The sequence below is a fragment of the Suricata suricatta genome, chromosome 13 (genome assembly GCF_006229205.1).
Source record: "Suricata suricatta isolate VVHF042 chromosome 13, meerkat_22Aug2017_6uvM2_HiC, whole genome shotgun sequence".
NCBI lineage: Eukaryota > Metazoa > Chordata > Mammalia > Carnivora > Herpestidae > Suricata > Suricata suricatta.
Window position 1 is genome coordinate 79,440,884 of NC_043712.1, and position 14,955 is coordinate 79,455,838.

General features: G+C 44.2%; 1 protein-coding gene across 3 annotated transcripts in view; it reads right to left on the reverse strand.

Moving 5' to 3' along the window:
• The window catches only part of FAM189A2 (family with sequence similarity 189 member A2), a 64,014-nt gene that overhangs the window by 12,560 nt on the left and 36,499 nt on the right, over positions 1–14,955 (reverse strand). For all 3 annotated transcript variants that reach the window (XM_029920897.1, XM_029920895.1, XM_029920896.1), the window contains exons 3-6: positions 12,911–13,021; positions 4,553–4,681; positions 2,577–2,684; positions 2,358–2,491 (exon numbers count right to left, since the gene is read on the reverse strand). In XM_029920897.1, coding sequence (XP_029776757.1) covers positions 2,358–2,491; positions 2,577–2,684; positions 4,553–4,681; positions 12,911–13,021 — 482 coding nt within the window. The remainder of the gene's footprint in view (positions 1–2,357; positions 2,492–2,576; positions 2,685–4,552; positions 4,682–12,910; positions 13,022–14,955) is intronic.

The window sequence follows — 14,955 nt, forward strand, 5'->3', positions numbered from 1 at the left end:
GAAATATTAAAGAAAACATTGGTCGATATTCTTGCCTGCCTGCTTACGAGAAAAAAAATTACCAGTTAAGAGTTGAATAGCTAGTGTCTATAAGGTAGATGTCTAAAAATCTAGCAAAGTTGGTCAAATATAAGAATTCATTTGATAGAATATGTGTGTAAAGGTGAATAAATGTAGCCATTTTAATAAGGAACATAGACTGCCCTCTGCTATTGGGAGAATTTCACAAAATATGGGTGTTTGCCCACTGGAGATATGATCTAGGCCTCCAGGTATATAGTTCAGGCCCAGCAGTGTCTTCTTTCTCATAAGGATGTATTACTTTAACACCCTCCTCCATGTTCCTTCTGGAAAGTTCTGAAAGGCAAAGCCCTTAGTGAGAAGCTTGTCTGGATTTGGAGGGTGGTAGTCTCAGGACTCAGAGGGGCAAATCCAGGGATGCACTCAGATCCCAAAGGGTGGAAATACCCATGCGGATAAGCATTACTATGGAGGAACTGATAAGAGAAATGGAAGAGCAGGGAAGGAAGGGGGAGGGGCACTGCTAGGCAGCAAGACTCCTACCCCCGCATGAGTCACTTTCCCTTTCTGCCACTGCAGGAAATTAAATCTGTCTGTGGCCTCCTCTTAGGTCAAGCAAGGGCTCACCCACAATCTCAGAGAGCCAATTAATTCTTCTTCCCGAAGAGGGCATTTCTCTTCCCAGCCATGAAATAACAGGCATTTTCTACTGCCTTCCAACACGTCCGCTGCACACAGCCTGAAAGTGGGCTACAGTATGAGCAAAGGTGTTCTAGGTGCACAAGGAATATGTGTTCTATTGCTATAGCTCTCTGGCCCATGTATTTCTTGGCTCACTTCCTAAAAGACTAGGGAAGTCATTCAAAATTCTAGCACACCACTGGCTGAACAACAGGGCGGGTGAGCTGTTCCCCACGCACCCAGCAGCTGTCCCCCACGCACCCAGCAGCTGTCCCCTCCGGCTTTGTGGCCATCCCTACCTCCCCCTGGGTGGGTGAGCAGGAAAGGGCGTGGAGGTGGGGTTTAGGGCGACAAGTCAGGAAGAGAACCCATGGAAAAGAACATGAACAGCATCTCCGTGGTTGCTCCCACTGGTGACCTATCTCAAAGCCACATGTGGCTGCCCTGAGCAGTAGAAAATGGATTTCCAGGGGCACCTGGGGGGAGTGTCCGACTTCGGCTCAGGTCATGATCTCACGGTTCGTGGGTTTGAACCCCGCATTGGGTTCTGTGCTGACAGCTCAGAGCCTGGAGCCTGTTTCAGAATCTGTGTCTCCCTCTCTCTCTGCCCCTCCCTTGTTCGCACTCTGTCTCTCTCTGTCTCAAAAATAAACAAACATAAAAAAATGGGATTTGCAAAAACCTCAAGCCTGGCACCAAATTTGACAACTCTGCATGTGTACCTTGGGGATTAAAAATAGAAATTCCTGGCCCTCTGAATATTGAGCCAAAAACGCTAATCCCTCATAGAATTCAGAGGTTTTTCTTTTGGAAGCTTAAATATAGTCCGCTTGTCTTAAATTCGGCTCAGGATCACTTCATCCAGGAAGCCAGCTCTGGCTGGCTGACTTCTTCCAGCTCTCCGCAGCCCACTCACCATCACAGGTTGATGCACTCAAATCTCTCTCTTGAGAACTGTTAGGAGCCTTGCAATACTCCTTGGTAATGCCCCAGCCTGTGAGCCCCGAGAGGGGACCGAGGCAGATCTAAGTCATTTAGAATGTCAATAACCCAGCATGGTCACTGGAAGCAGCCAAGGACTGATTAAACTTTTGTTGAATGAATAAATAAAGTCATCCTTTAGAGAGGTATAATTCTAGAAGTTGCTACCACCCCAAGGAACACATGCAGTATTTCTTTCTGCAGGTAGTTATTCCTGAGATGTAAGAAACAAACGATAAATTTTGAGCTAGAATTTGAAAAAGAAAATAAGCATGGTGTCTTTTTTCTAGACTAGACCAGGGAGATGTTGTGAATAATTAATCATTTTTTAATGGCCAGGAAGAATGTCATGATTTGGGAACCTGCTGATGGTATTATAATGAACATCGATTTGGCCTGAGCTCGTTTCCGGGGCAACGGCAGCTCTCAATCTTGTCACATTACAGCGGCCATCTCGCTGGGTGTCAGTTTTCCAGCGAAGGTAACTGAAGTGGGAAAAGTATATCCTTAGGTTAAGATGTGTCTTTTCTTTGGTTTCACCAGTTTATCAGACTAAAGGGCGGCGTGGGGGAGGGGGATAGAAAATCCTGAAAAGAACACAATGGGCCGTGAATCCTAGAGACCCTTGGCTCCTCAGAACGGAGAGCTGGGGTGGGGGCACTCCGTAAGGCTACCTGCGGTTCATCCGGGGTGTGCATGAGTAAAATGTGGCAAAATAGGAAGGCGGGGGCACCGGCGGCACGAAGTCATCGGGGTCTGGGATCCGTCCGTGTTCTTCCACCTCTTCGACAGAAATCTGGGATTCATCCTAATTAAACAGCACCTTGGTTAGTCAACGGCCTCCGCCACAAAGGCTCAGGGCCACACAGTCATCCCCCTGTGGATGGACTTACGATGCAGGATCTTCGGGCTGCAAATATCTGGAGGTAGCGAAGGGCAGCTGCCACCAAGCAGACAGTGGTGGTCAGGGCATTCAAGGCACACAGGGCGAAAAGAACTTTCTAGAACAGGGAAATAATAATAACACCGCTGAGTACTTCAAAGCTGATGACCAGAAGGCAATATCAAAACTTTTAAAAATAATGATAATATTATTAATAGAATGGAATATTATTGTATTATTAACAGAACAATAGAATTGCCCAATAAGGCAATTCTCATGAGAAAATACACGCAAAGGGCTTTGATGTTTGGCTCATGGTAATGCCAGGTAAATGCTGGCTATTACTAGGACTCTCAGGCAGTAATGTATGCTTCTTAATCTTAAAAACTTATCTCGGAAGCTTCCTGTCCCCGAAAGCCCTGGTATTACAATTTTTCTTTTTGCAAGCATCAGAGCATCATTTGAAAATGTTCCTTCCAGGAGAGCAATGAGTGTCTCTTCTGAAGTTGGGGGTCGCCAGTGATAACAATTCCCAGCCCCCCAGCCTGCAGCCTCACAGCAGGACAGCGTGCTGTTTAATCTGTGGCCGCAGATTCTATTTCAGGAGCGACCGGCTGGCCTGTCCTGGGCACCTAACTATGACAACGCAGGGAGGCAGGCCAGCCAGAGTGTAAATAAGACGTCTCTTCTCTAAACACATATCTCAAAATAGCAGGAGAGGCAATTCCAAAAGTTTCTGTTGCCACAGTCCTGGCTCCTTAGTGAGGCTTTGCCCAAGTGGGGTCCTGGCTCGGAAAGTTTGGGGGTGATTTGGCTACTGTAAATCCAAGAAGCCAAAGAAAGTAGGCCATTTTCACATTCTATACAATTTCAGAGACTGGCTGCTGAGACACTCCTCCTTTGAACAAAAAACAAACCCAACAGAAAGATCTGAAGAAAACCCAGCTGTCAGTGAGGGATTATCCAAAAGCTCATACCTCAGGGTTCACCAACTGATCTTGTCACTCATGGGGCTGGCGGGCTTTACTTAAGCCAGGACACAACTTTCATCCAACTCCCTAATAAAGGGTGATTTTTAATTTCTCTGCAACTGGGATCATTTATTTTCAATCTCTCAGTTACTATAGTTACTGCCTATTAAACAAGAGGTAGAATGCTGGAATTTCTCTTGCATTTCCTAACCAATAACTCTCCCAAGCCTATGGGTCCTGGCTGGGCAGCACCCAACAGCCTGCAGGGCTTGCTGAAGCCAACAAGGAGGATCAGGACAAGGACAATCGGGCATGCAGTGTAAAGGTTTTGCTTAAGCCCGCCTGGGTGCCTGGCGGGCTCGGTTCATAGAGCATGCAACTCTTAATCTCAGGTTCGTTAAGTTCAAACCCACATGGGTGTGGGCCTACTTCAAATATACAATAAAAGCCAGGGTGCCCGGGTGGCTCAGTCAGTTAAGCATCCAACTTCAGCTCAGGGCAGGATCTCGCGGATCATGGGTTCAGGCCCTGCACTGGGCTCTGTGCTGTCAGCAGGAGCCTGGAGCCTGCTCCTGATTCTGTGTCACCCTCTCTCTCTGCCCCACCCCTGCTCACTCTCTGTCTCGCTCCCTCTCAAAAAGTAACTAAACATTTTTTAAAAAGTTAAAACAAATAAAATAAAGGCTTTACTAAAAGCTGCATCATATATGTGTGTGTATGGATATTCATGTACATAAATATATGTACACATATATGTGCATATTTAGGCTTCTTTACATTTCTCGCCATCTTATAATTCCTGAACACAAAGAAAGCCATCCATTCATAATTTAAGAGACACACAGTAATCTATGCTTTTTCCTGAATCCAGTTCTGTCCCTGGGTTGGCTCCTATCTGCTTTCAGCAGCCCTACCATTGGAGGGAGGTAACAGAGTAGGACTATTTCAAGTAACTTTGCCTTATTGGGGGCCCTACAGCACTTTCACTGATGGGGGTCGAATCCATTCGAGATACCTTGAGTAGCAGGTGAACAGCATTACAAGGCTGAACCGGAAAGAGTTTCAAGGCATTTTCTTTGTCTGTGCATTTGGCTGGTTGAAATTCTTCACAACAGAAGCAAATCTTGCCTTCGCCTAAGTCCACCTGAAGGGGGAAAAGGAGAACAGTTCGGTTATTAAGAATAAACACATAGGCTACACACAGGAGCACCAATCCTACAGAATGAGATATGGTAAGTTTCCATGCCAGACAGTATCTGTATCAGTCAGGACAGGCTAGGGAATGCTGTTGTAACAACAAGGTTATTTCTTGAATATCCTACATGCCCACTGCAGGTCAGCAGGGGCTCTGCTCATCATATTCCACTAGGGACCTTGGTTGGTGGAGAACCTGCCGTCTTGAGATTGATGATTGCTATGCCAGAGGTGGTGAGCACATGAAAAAATGCACACTGGTACTTAAAATAGGGTTGCCAAAAAAAATATGGGACACATAGTTAAATTTGAATCCAGATAAACAACATCATTGTTTAGTATAATGAGGTCCTAAAATACTGCATGAGAGATATCTATAGTAAACAAACAAACAAACAAACAAACCCCTACTAGCTGTTTATTTGATATTCAAATTTAATTGGGGGCCCTGTGTTTTTAACTTGCTAAATCTTGTAACTCCAGCCTAAATCTTCCTCTTGGAAATGACACTCATCGCTTTAGCTCACTTTTCACTGCCAAAGCAAATTTTATGGCTCTACCTAACTCCAGGTGGGTAGGGAAGGTCAAGCTACCAAAGGCCTATAAGAAACACAGGTTATATTTAGTGAATAGTAGCCCCAAACCACATGGGCTTAACAAGATCGCTCAGTTGACATCTTCAGTGTGGTCACATATTCTAGTTATTTTCTTTATTTGAAGTGATAACATCAGAGATGAGTAATCTCATATTTATAGTGAAATGTTTGGCAAACTTTTGGCCATATTTCTAAGCTTCCCTTGAATTAAGTTGTGAAAATATGCAAAACCTGACATTGGCTAATTAAGACCCATAATTTAGGAGCCGAAATTCATACTTAACTTGTTCCGCCTCTTGAGCAGTTAGAGCTGGCTGCTCCATTTTGGCTACAAGGAAAAGCCATGCTTTTTTCATACTTGTTAGGTTAATTAGGCAGCTTTGCCATCACTAGCTACAAAATTCTTCAGGAATCTTTAATAACTGACCATCTACAGTGTTTTAGTTACTTAAGAAGAAAAATGAATCTTCTTTCTTATTGAATTAAGATTTTTACCTTCTAACCAAACTCACCCTCCACTTACCCTCTAGTAACAAATTCATGATACTTTTCCAAATGTGGAGAAAACATAGTTCCTCTTAATATACATTGACTATGAAGCAAAGGGGAAAATGTCCACTGAAGATTACACACATTAATACACATTTTTTAGTTTGGTTTTCTCTTTCTTTGGATGTGAAATTTACATGCACACATACAAAATTTATGTACACAAATCTTAGGCATGCCATTTGCAGGATTTTAAGCAATGCACAGCCCTTGTGCATCCCAAACCCTTATCAACATAGAGAACATAGCATCACCAGAGAAAATACCATCATGCCCTTCCCCATCAATCCCTGGCCCCACCCTCCTACAAGCAAACACTGTTTTGATATTTTCCACATAGATTAGTTTTGCTTCTTCCAAAACTCCATGGCTTCTGTAACATTTTTTATTCTCCGTCTTTAAACCACAGTGAAAGGGATGCATTATTATATCAAACACGGATGCCCAGATTTTGAGATAAATTCTGCCTCTGATACCAAAAAAAGAAATAAAACAACTAGAGTTACCTCAACGGACCCTATCCACTCATTTCCACTTGGTTTCTATTCTTCCCTAGTTTGTCCACCAAGCCTGTTGTCTCAACAATGTCCCCACACCTAATCCACAACATACCCACCCACCCCCACCCCACACGCACACAAAAGCATGCATGTTATAGTTTGTTACAGTTTTTTCTTCCACCGTCTCACAGATCTGAAGGTACATCCGGCTGCTAATATCTTCACCAGATTTTTAGAAGTAGAAGTAGAAGACTACTGTGGCCGTTCAGACAGCAGTTCTCTGGGCAGAGTCCGGGCAGGGGGAATGTTATTTCCTCTGAGGGATCACTGGCTTTCTCTTAGCCCCTCTTCATAACAGGTAAGAGTTTTTACACTGGGCTAAATTCAGCAGGGAAGTATCACTTCCCGGAGCTGCTTCCTTCAAAGTCCCCAGCTGAAAACTCCCTGACTTACCGCTGACAGTACTAGTTAGTAGTTACAAACTAGCAGCTGTCAGAGCTACCACATTCTGCTCATGTACACAAGGCTCTCCTCCCCAAACACCACGCTCAACCAAGTTCACCTTTTCAGCACGATGCCATGCGGGTTCTATTTCTTATACTTCTGTAAGCCTCAGAATCCTACCTAAGGACTCCGCCTCCCTCAGGTAATACTAGGTGTCTCCCCACAAAGTACTTCCCTCCCACTTGAGTCCATTCTTCATACAAGGCATTCGGTTAAGAGAGAAAACAGGCCTGTCTGAGCTCTGCACACACACGCACACACACGCAGCTGCATTATTTACACACAACCACGCTTCTATGTATATGGAAACTTCAGCTATCTGGAACTTCCTGGGTGAGCTGGTCTGGATGGAACAGTTTTCCAGATGGGTGAAGGTTAATCCCTTTACACAAGTCTTTTGGAAAGTTTAATCATTATCCAAATAATAATGAGTATCAATTGCTGTTACCAGCAGACACCAACAGCCCTGAGGCTCTGTACAAAACGATGCCAGGCAACTGTGTGTTTTGTATTTCTTGTTCTTTCTGTCCTGACCCTTCACCTCCCTTCTTAATTCCAGCTCTGCCCCAATATTTCTGCAGTATATTCCAACTTCTCTTTGATCCCTTTAACCGTCCGCAAACAACCCTGTTCAAGCCTCTACATAAACAACATCCACCCTTCAACCTTGACAGTGTTACCTGATGCCACCAGGTCCTCCCTCCTTCACCTTGTCACCAGCATTGTGGTTCTCGACCCTGGCTGCCTGTTAGAATCTCCTGGGAAGCTTTTGAAAACACCACCTCTAGCGATGACGGAACTGCAAGCCACCGCACCCGTGGGCTCCCACGCCAGACCCCTCAGACTGACAAGGGTTAGAGAGAAAACACTTGTTGCTCGCGGAGGGGCGCTGCTAGAAATGGAAGTTGAGGCCCTTTAATAAAGGGACCAGCCGTATATTTTAAATTAAAAACACTTATTCCCCTGGGGTGCCTCGATGGCTCAGTCAGTTAAGAGTCTCACTCTTGAGCTCAGCTCAGGTCATGATCTTGAGCCACAAAATGGGCTCTGAACGGACAGTGCAGAGCCAACTTGGGATTTTCTCTCTCCCTCGCTCTCCACCCCTCCCTCACTCAAGCTCTGTCTGTCTGTCTGTCTCTCACTCTCAAAATAAATAAAATTTTTTAAAAATTTGAAAACAAGGTGTCTGGGTGGCTTGGCTGGTTAACTGTCCGACTTCAGTTCAGGTCATGATCTCGCAGTTCGTGAGTTCGAGCCCTGTGCCAGGCTCTGTGCTGACAGCTCAGAGGCTGGAGCCTGCTTCTGATTCTGCATCTCCCTCTTTCTCTGACCCTTCCCTACTCCATCTCTCTTTCCCAAAAATAAATAAATATTTTTTAAAAATTTTTAATGGAAAACAATACTTCTTCCCCAACCACTTTGGGAACCTGTATAGCAGCTTCTGGTAAAGTCAGACACCCGTCTACCACATGCCTGGGCAATGCTGTATCCACTCATTTACTTCAGAGAAAAGAAATCGGACTCACAGGAAAAACCACAACCACGCAAAAACGTTTATAATAGCTCTGTGCGTAGTATCCCCAAACTGGAAATGACACACATGTCCACCAGCAGGAGAATGGATTAAACAAATAGTGTTATTTTTATATAATGAGCTACTCGTGTGCAAAAAAAAAAAAAAAAAAAAAAAACTGATACAATACAAAATCATGGATGAATCTCTAAAATGTTATGCTGAGCAAAATAAGCCAGACCCAGAGAGGTACATACCCTGTGACTCCATTTAAGTGAAGTGTGTATACCTGAGTGAATACGTTTGTCACAGTGCATGTATCCATTGGTTAAACCTCAATGAACTGCACCCTTAAGACCTGTATATTTCATCATTAAGCTTTACTTCAAAAAATAGTCACCAAATGGTTGAATGTGTAATTTTTTTGATGTTTACTTATTTTGGAGGGGAGGGGAGGGGCAGAGAGAGAGGGAGACACAGAATCCAAAGCAGGCTCCAGGCTCTGAGCTGTCAGCATTGAGCCTGATGCGGGGCTTGAACTCACGAATCATGAGATCATGACCTGAGCTAAAGTTGGACGCTTAACTGGCCGAGCCACCCAGGTGCCCCCTGAGTGTGTAATTTTTTTTTTTTTTAATGAGACCAACAGAAGAAAAAATATGCATTCTCCACCATGGACAATCTCTGACCTGGGAGCTTCCTCCATGGACTGAAAAGCCCCCCAGGAGAGAACGTATGTGTGGCAACATTGTTTTTATGGGCCAAAACCCAGGCCACAACTGACAACAAGGAAATAGAGGACTAACCTTTAAAACAGGGAAAAAAAGGGGGGAGGGTGTTAGATCTTTATCTAATATACCTTCAAGTGAGAAAAACAATATGCAGGGAAGCAGATACACGACGTCCCATTTTTGGAAGATAAATCATTGATAGCCCCATTCCCTACATATTTGCATAAGGCAACAGGACATGCAAACCTGAGGGGAGACCCCAGTTTGTTACCAGGGACTTGGGGTGACAGGGCAGAGAGGGAAGGAGGAGAGAAAGCATCTCTTTCCCCCAAAAGATTTCATTTGTCAAATAGCCTCCCTAGTGAAAACTAACAATTATATGTTCCTACTAATGGGAAATCATGTGTGTTTTTATGCATAAAGAGGTGCCCCCAAAATACATCACATGGTTAATGGTGCTAACCCAGAAGGGTGTGATTTCAAATTTTTAAGTTCTGCCCTATATGTTTATGGCTGTCCAAATTTTTATAGTTTTATAATCAGAAACAACCACAGAGTTGGTTTTGTGGTGGGGGAAAAATACACTTAAAAACATAAGGAGATACTCAGGGTGCCTGGATGGCTCAGTTGGTTAAGCATCTGACTTCCACTCAGGTCATCATCTTGCAGTTCATGGGTTCAAGCTCCGCATCAGGCTCTCTGCTATCAGCACAGAGCCCACTTCAAAACCTCTATCCCCCTCTCTCTTTTCTCCTCTCCCATTTATTCTCTCTCTCAATTATTTATTTTTGAATAATTAAAAAAAATAAGAAGATACTGATGCCTAGGCCCCCACTCCAGGCCAACTAAGAATCTCTGGGTACAGGGCCAATGTTAGGGTATTCTTTAAAAGGTTCCCTCGGGTGACTAATGGGCACCCAGGATAGAGAACCACAGAATTTCTTTTTTAATTTTTTTAACATATATTTATTTTGAGAGCCAAAGAGAGACAGAGCATGAGTTGGGGAGGAACAGAGAGAGGGAGACACAGAATCCGAAGCAGGCTCCAGGCTCTGAGCTGTCAGCATGGAGCCCGACACAGGGCTCGAAACCACAAACTGTGAGATCATGACCTGAGCCAAAGTTGGACGCTTAACCGTCTGAGCCACCCAGGTGCCCCCGAACCACAGAATTTCTCAGAAAACTCCATTAAACATACCCTTAACCCCTTGCAACTTTCCAGCACCACTAGGGCTCATTTCCCCACTGCCCTCTGAAGTACCTCTTCTCTTGGGTTCTACACACTCTCCTTATTTGTTCATTATCCAAGGTCCATCTCAAATACCTAGATTCCAAGCAGCCTTTCCCCTTCTGCCCCCGGGCACAAGCGCTTCTCTCTCTGGTGGCCCCAAGCGCCGAGTGTCACTCTGACGGCCAACCCCGCTCTATCCACTTGCACTTGGGCACATATTCGTGTCCTGCACAAACACTAATTCGGCCTTTGCCGGTTTGTCCTGTTCCTCCTGCTACATGATAAGCTCCAGGTCAGAAAGGAGGTCTGACTTTCCTTCCTGCCCCCGGCAGCCTCTAGCATAGGGTCTTGCACATAAGAGATGCTACAATTTTGCCAAACTGTCTCTCAATCCACTATGACTTTTCACTTCCACCTGTCTTTGCCTCTTCTAATTTGCTGTGTGATTAGTAATAGGAAAACCAGGTTTTCTTCAACATTTTTTTCCCCTGGAAACTCTGTATGTGAAGAAATGGAAGGCGGTGAAGGGTGCCTTTGGGAACTCCCAAAATAAGAGAGAACCAGACGCTGCCCTTGGGCCGACCCTAGCTTGGAAGAGCAGAGGAAACAGATACATGAAAGTCTCTTGCCTCAAAAACGAGAAGGAATAATATGTACGAGACATACATATAGGACATTCTGGAAGATGACCTTCTCTGAGGCTTCGGGAACTGTTTCTTGAAGAAAATAATCTTTGAATTGGGGCTTTAAAGGGCTGGTATGATTTGGAGGAACAGGGAAGTGAGGGATGAGGAATTTGGGGGGAGGGGAGGCAGCGTCAGAAAGTAGGGCAACGCCAGGCAGGTTTTGGAGCAATGTCCGGGAGTGTGGGCTCCCTCAGGGAGTAGGCAGGGTGAGGGCGAAGCACAGGGGGCCTTAGAAACCAGAAAAGGCTGTGAGCCTGAGATTCCATAACTTAAGGCTATTACACAGTGGAATGGCAAAATCAGAAAACTTGTAAAGGAGTGTTAAGAAAGAGCAACAGGTTTGGGGTGAGTCCCTAAGGAGTTCTCCCACTGGGTCAGGCCAGAACTTTCACCATCATATCCATCGTGAGAAACATAGCCTGTCCTCCGCGTGGAGGAGGTGGTTTCTAAGGGGTGACTCTGCCTTGGAACCAAGTTCCAAATAGATGACAGTGACTACAGCTTTTCAAGAGTCCATTTCTTTTGCTTTGTGCCCCACAGAGGTATTTGTCACTGAGAAGTCCTTTCAAAAAGTTCAAAGCTGGGAGTCCCTGGGTGGCTCAGTCCGTTGGGCAGCTAACTCTTGATTTCGGCTCAGGTCATGATCCCAGAGTCATGGGACCAAGCCCCGCATCAGGCTCCATGCCTGCTTGAGATTCTTTCTCTCCTCCTCTGCCCTTCTTCCCTGCTCACTCGTTCTCTCTCTTTCTCTCTCAGAAATTTTAAAACTTAAAAAAAACACTCAAAGATGGCCAGCAATTGGGTATAGACCCAAAAGAATTGAAAGCAAGCTCTCAAAGAGATATTTGCAACCTGATTTTTATGACACGTTACCATTTTTGTGGTTAAAAAATGCTATATGGCATTTACACGTGATGGGATATTACACAAGCCTTAAAAAGGAAGGACATTCTGAAACATGCTACAACATGTGGGCATGTGGAGGACATAAGCTCAGCGAAATAAGTGAAACAAGCCAGCCACCAAAAGACACATGCTGTATGAGTCCACTTTGATCAGGTACCTAGATCAGTTAAATTCCTAGTCAGGACGTAGAAGAATGGTGGCCAGAGGCAGGGCTGAGGGGGTGGGGCGGTGGAGGTGGGGGAGGCCCTTAGGGGAATTGCTTAATACATACAGAGCTTCAGTTTTGCAACAAGAAAAATGTTCTGGACACTGGTTGCACAGCAATATGAATGGATTTCAACTACTTAAGTTAACTCTTAAAAATGGTACATTTTACACTACATGCTTTCCACCATGAAAAATTAAAAGAAAAAAAATCAGAGATGATTCAGGCCTACAGTCTCTTAACCACAATTCTGAAATCCCAAAAGCCCTGAAAACCAAAAGTTTTGACTGCAGCCTGCCATCCCAGAGTCCAACGGGGCGCTCCGGAGGAACCGGTGCAAGCACCACGTTTATCTTCTAAACATCGGAAAAAACTCTGAATGCCGAAACACACCTGGCCTCCAAAGGTTTCCAGTAAAGCACTGCTGAGCTGTATTCTGATCATCTCCATCTTTTCTCTTCAGATGAGAACAGACAGACACTGCTTGTGGACACCTGACCCACCGTCTATCCCCCCACTAACGATGTGGTCTATTACTGTGGTTCTGGGGTGCAGCTAGATGGACCCCGCTTTGGAAAAAAATAATTGACAACCTGAGTAAAATAACTAGCAGGTCAGTTCTTTGTTTTGTTTTTCCACTTCCTCTGACGGACTCCAGATTTCACCTTAGGATGCTGCCGGGCACACGCTTGCACCCCCGGAAAGCCAGGCAGGCCAAGGTCCGCGCAGGTGCACATGGATGTTCCAGGATTACTTACCAGATCACACCGGGGCACGCTGGACACAAACTGGGCCCCTTGGCAGCCAAGGATAAATCCAGCTAGATTTAAGAGGACACACACCACGGACAGCAGCACAAAGAGGTTCACCTGAAAAGGCAAGGAAAGAGGCAGTTAGAACAAGATGACGGTTAAATTCAGAGACAGTTTTGTCTGAGTAAAAAAAAAAAAATCATATTCTCCTCCTAAATAACACGTTAAAAAAAAAAGTCAGAACCAAGGCATCTAAGTGGCTCAGTCGGTTGAGCATCTGACTCTTGATGTCGGTTCACGTCATGATCCCTGGGTCATGGAATTGAGCCCCACATCAGGCTTCGTGCTTGGGAGTCTCTCTCACTCTCTCTCTGCCCCTCTCGCATACTTGCATGTGCACTCTCTCAAAAAAATAAAGATAAATACAAATAAAAATTTTTAATTAAAAAAGTCAGAACTATGTTTTTAATGTATCAACCTTCTGTTCACATTTTAGAATTTTTAAATTGTGTTGAGGAATGCCACTGACTTTTAAGTCTTCTCAATAATGTTGAGTTCCTAATTTTTTCTCTCTTTGCATTTAAGGGAGTTATGACTCCTTCAGCTTTCTGTTTGCTGCATTAAGCCATGGCCACTGCCTCTGTGAGCCATTGTTAGTTTTTCTCAGTTTTGTAGGATCAATGAATGGTAAGTAGACAAATGGAGAATTCTAGAAACCCAGGAAAGTCAAGGTACTTAGAGCCCTTATTAGCCAGAAGTCATAGTTCACAAGCAAAAATAAGTCTTTTTTCAGTTCCAAGCAGTGTAAGTACCAGAGAATAAGTCTATAATGATCTTCTACGTACTTTTCTCCAAAGTTAAATACTATAAATGGCAGGCTAAATAATTCAGATTGAAAGAAACCAGCCAGAAGCCAGAATTTACTTAGTGCAAATTAGAAACTACTAAGGTTTTTCAACTTGAGAACTATGATTATTATCAAAATCAAGCCTTATCACAAATAATAAAAGACTGGAGCTAATAATGATCAGCATTGGAACCAAGCATCATTTCGGGTAGCTAATGTCTGCACTGGCCGGTGAGTGAGTTCGCACATGAACTCTAATTCGGAATGCTCGTTCTTTGATGCTGGAATTCCAAGAAGCTCGCAAGTATCTCCCCGGACCCACGTAATGAGTCAGTATTTGATATCACGCAATGCCCCTTCTCCTAAGAGGAATTCCTTCTGCCTCTCGAGGGGGAGCCTGGCGTCTGTGTCTCTCCTTGTTTTGTTAATCAGCGCAGTCAGTCATCGAATCTTGGGGGAAACGCTGGCAGCAGCTGCAGTGTTACTGTTTCTCGTGATTTCTCAAGTGTCTGTAAGGGCTTAACTTGAGCAGCACGTAGCACAGCCCCCTCGTGCATTATGTCATTCGTTACGATGCCAACGCTTTGGAAAATAAGAATGTAAAGGCCAGTGACAGAACGTGATCTTCTTACATGGACTTCTATGCACTGGCAGATGCCACTCAAAGAGACCTAATACATCTGGAATCTTCACACTCAGCAACACAACTGTTGTGACTTTGGGGAAGTCTAACTTTCCTTTGAAAATTTTCTCTTCCTGCCATATCAGATGCCTTGAAAAGAACGCATGGTTATAATCCTTATGCCTATCAGCACATCATAAATCTTTGTAACTAAAAATTCGCAGCATCAAATATAGAATGAGTGAAGGCTCATTACTTCCAATGCTGGTCCCCAAATCTCTTCGTTAAAATCTTAAATTCAGTTCATCAAATGACACCATTAAGAAAACCAAAAGGCAAGCCACAGACTGGGAGAAAATTATTTCATGCATATGTGAAACAAAGAAACTTTACCCAGACTATACAAATAACTCCTCGACTCAGTAATAAAAAGACAGACAACATAAATAAAAAATTAAGCTAAAGACTCAGAGAGATGTCTCACAAAGGAAAATACAGGAATGCCCAATAAGTGCATGAAAAATCCCCCATATGTCATTATGAATGCAGGTTGAAACCACAGTGAGATTATCCCTTCACATC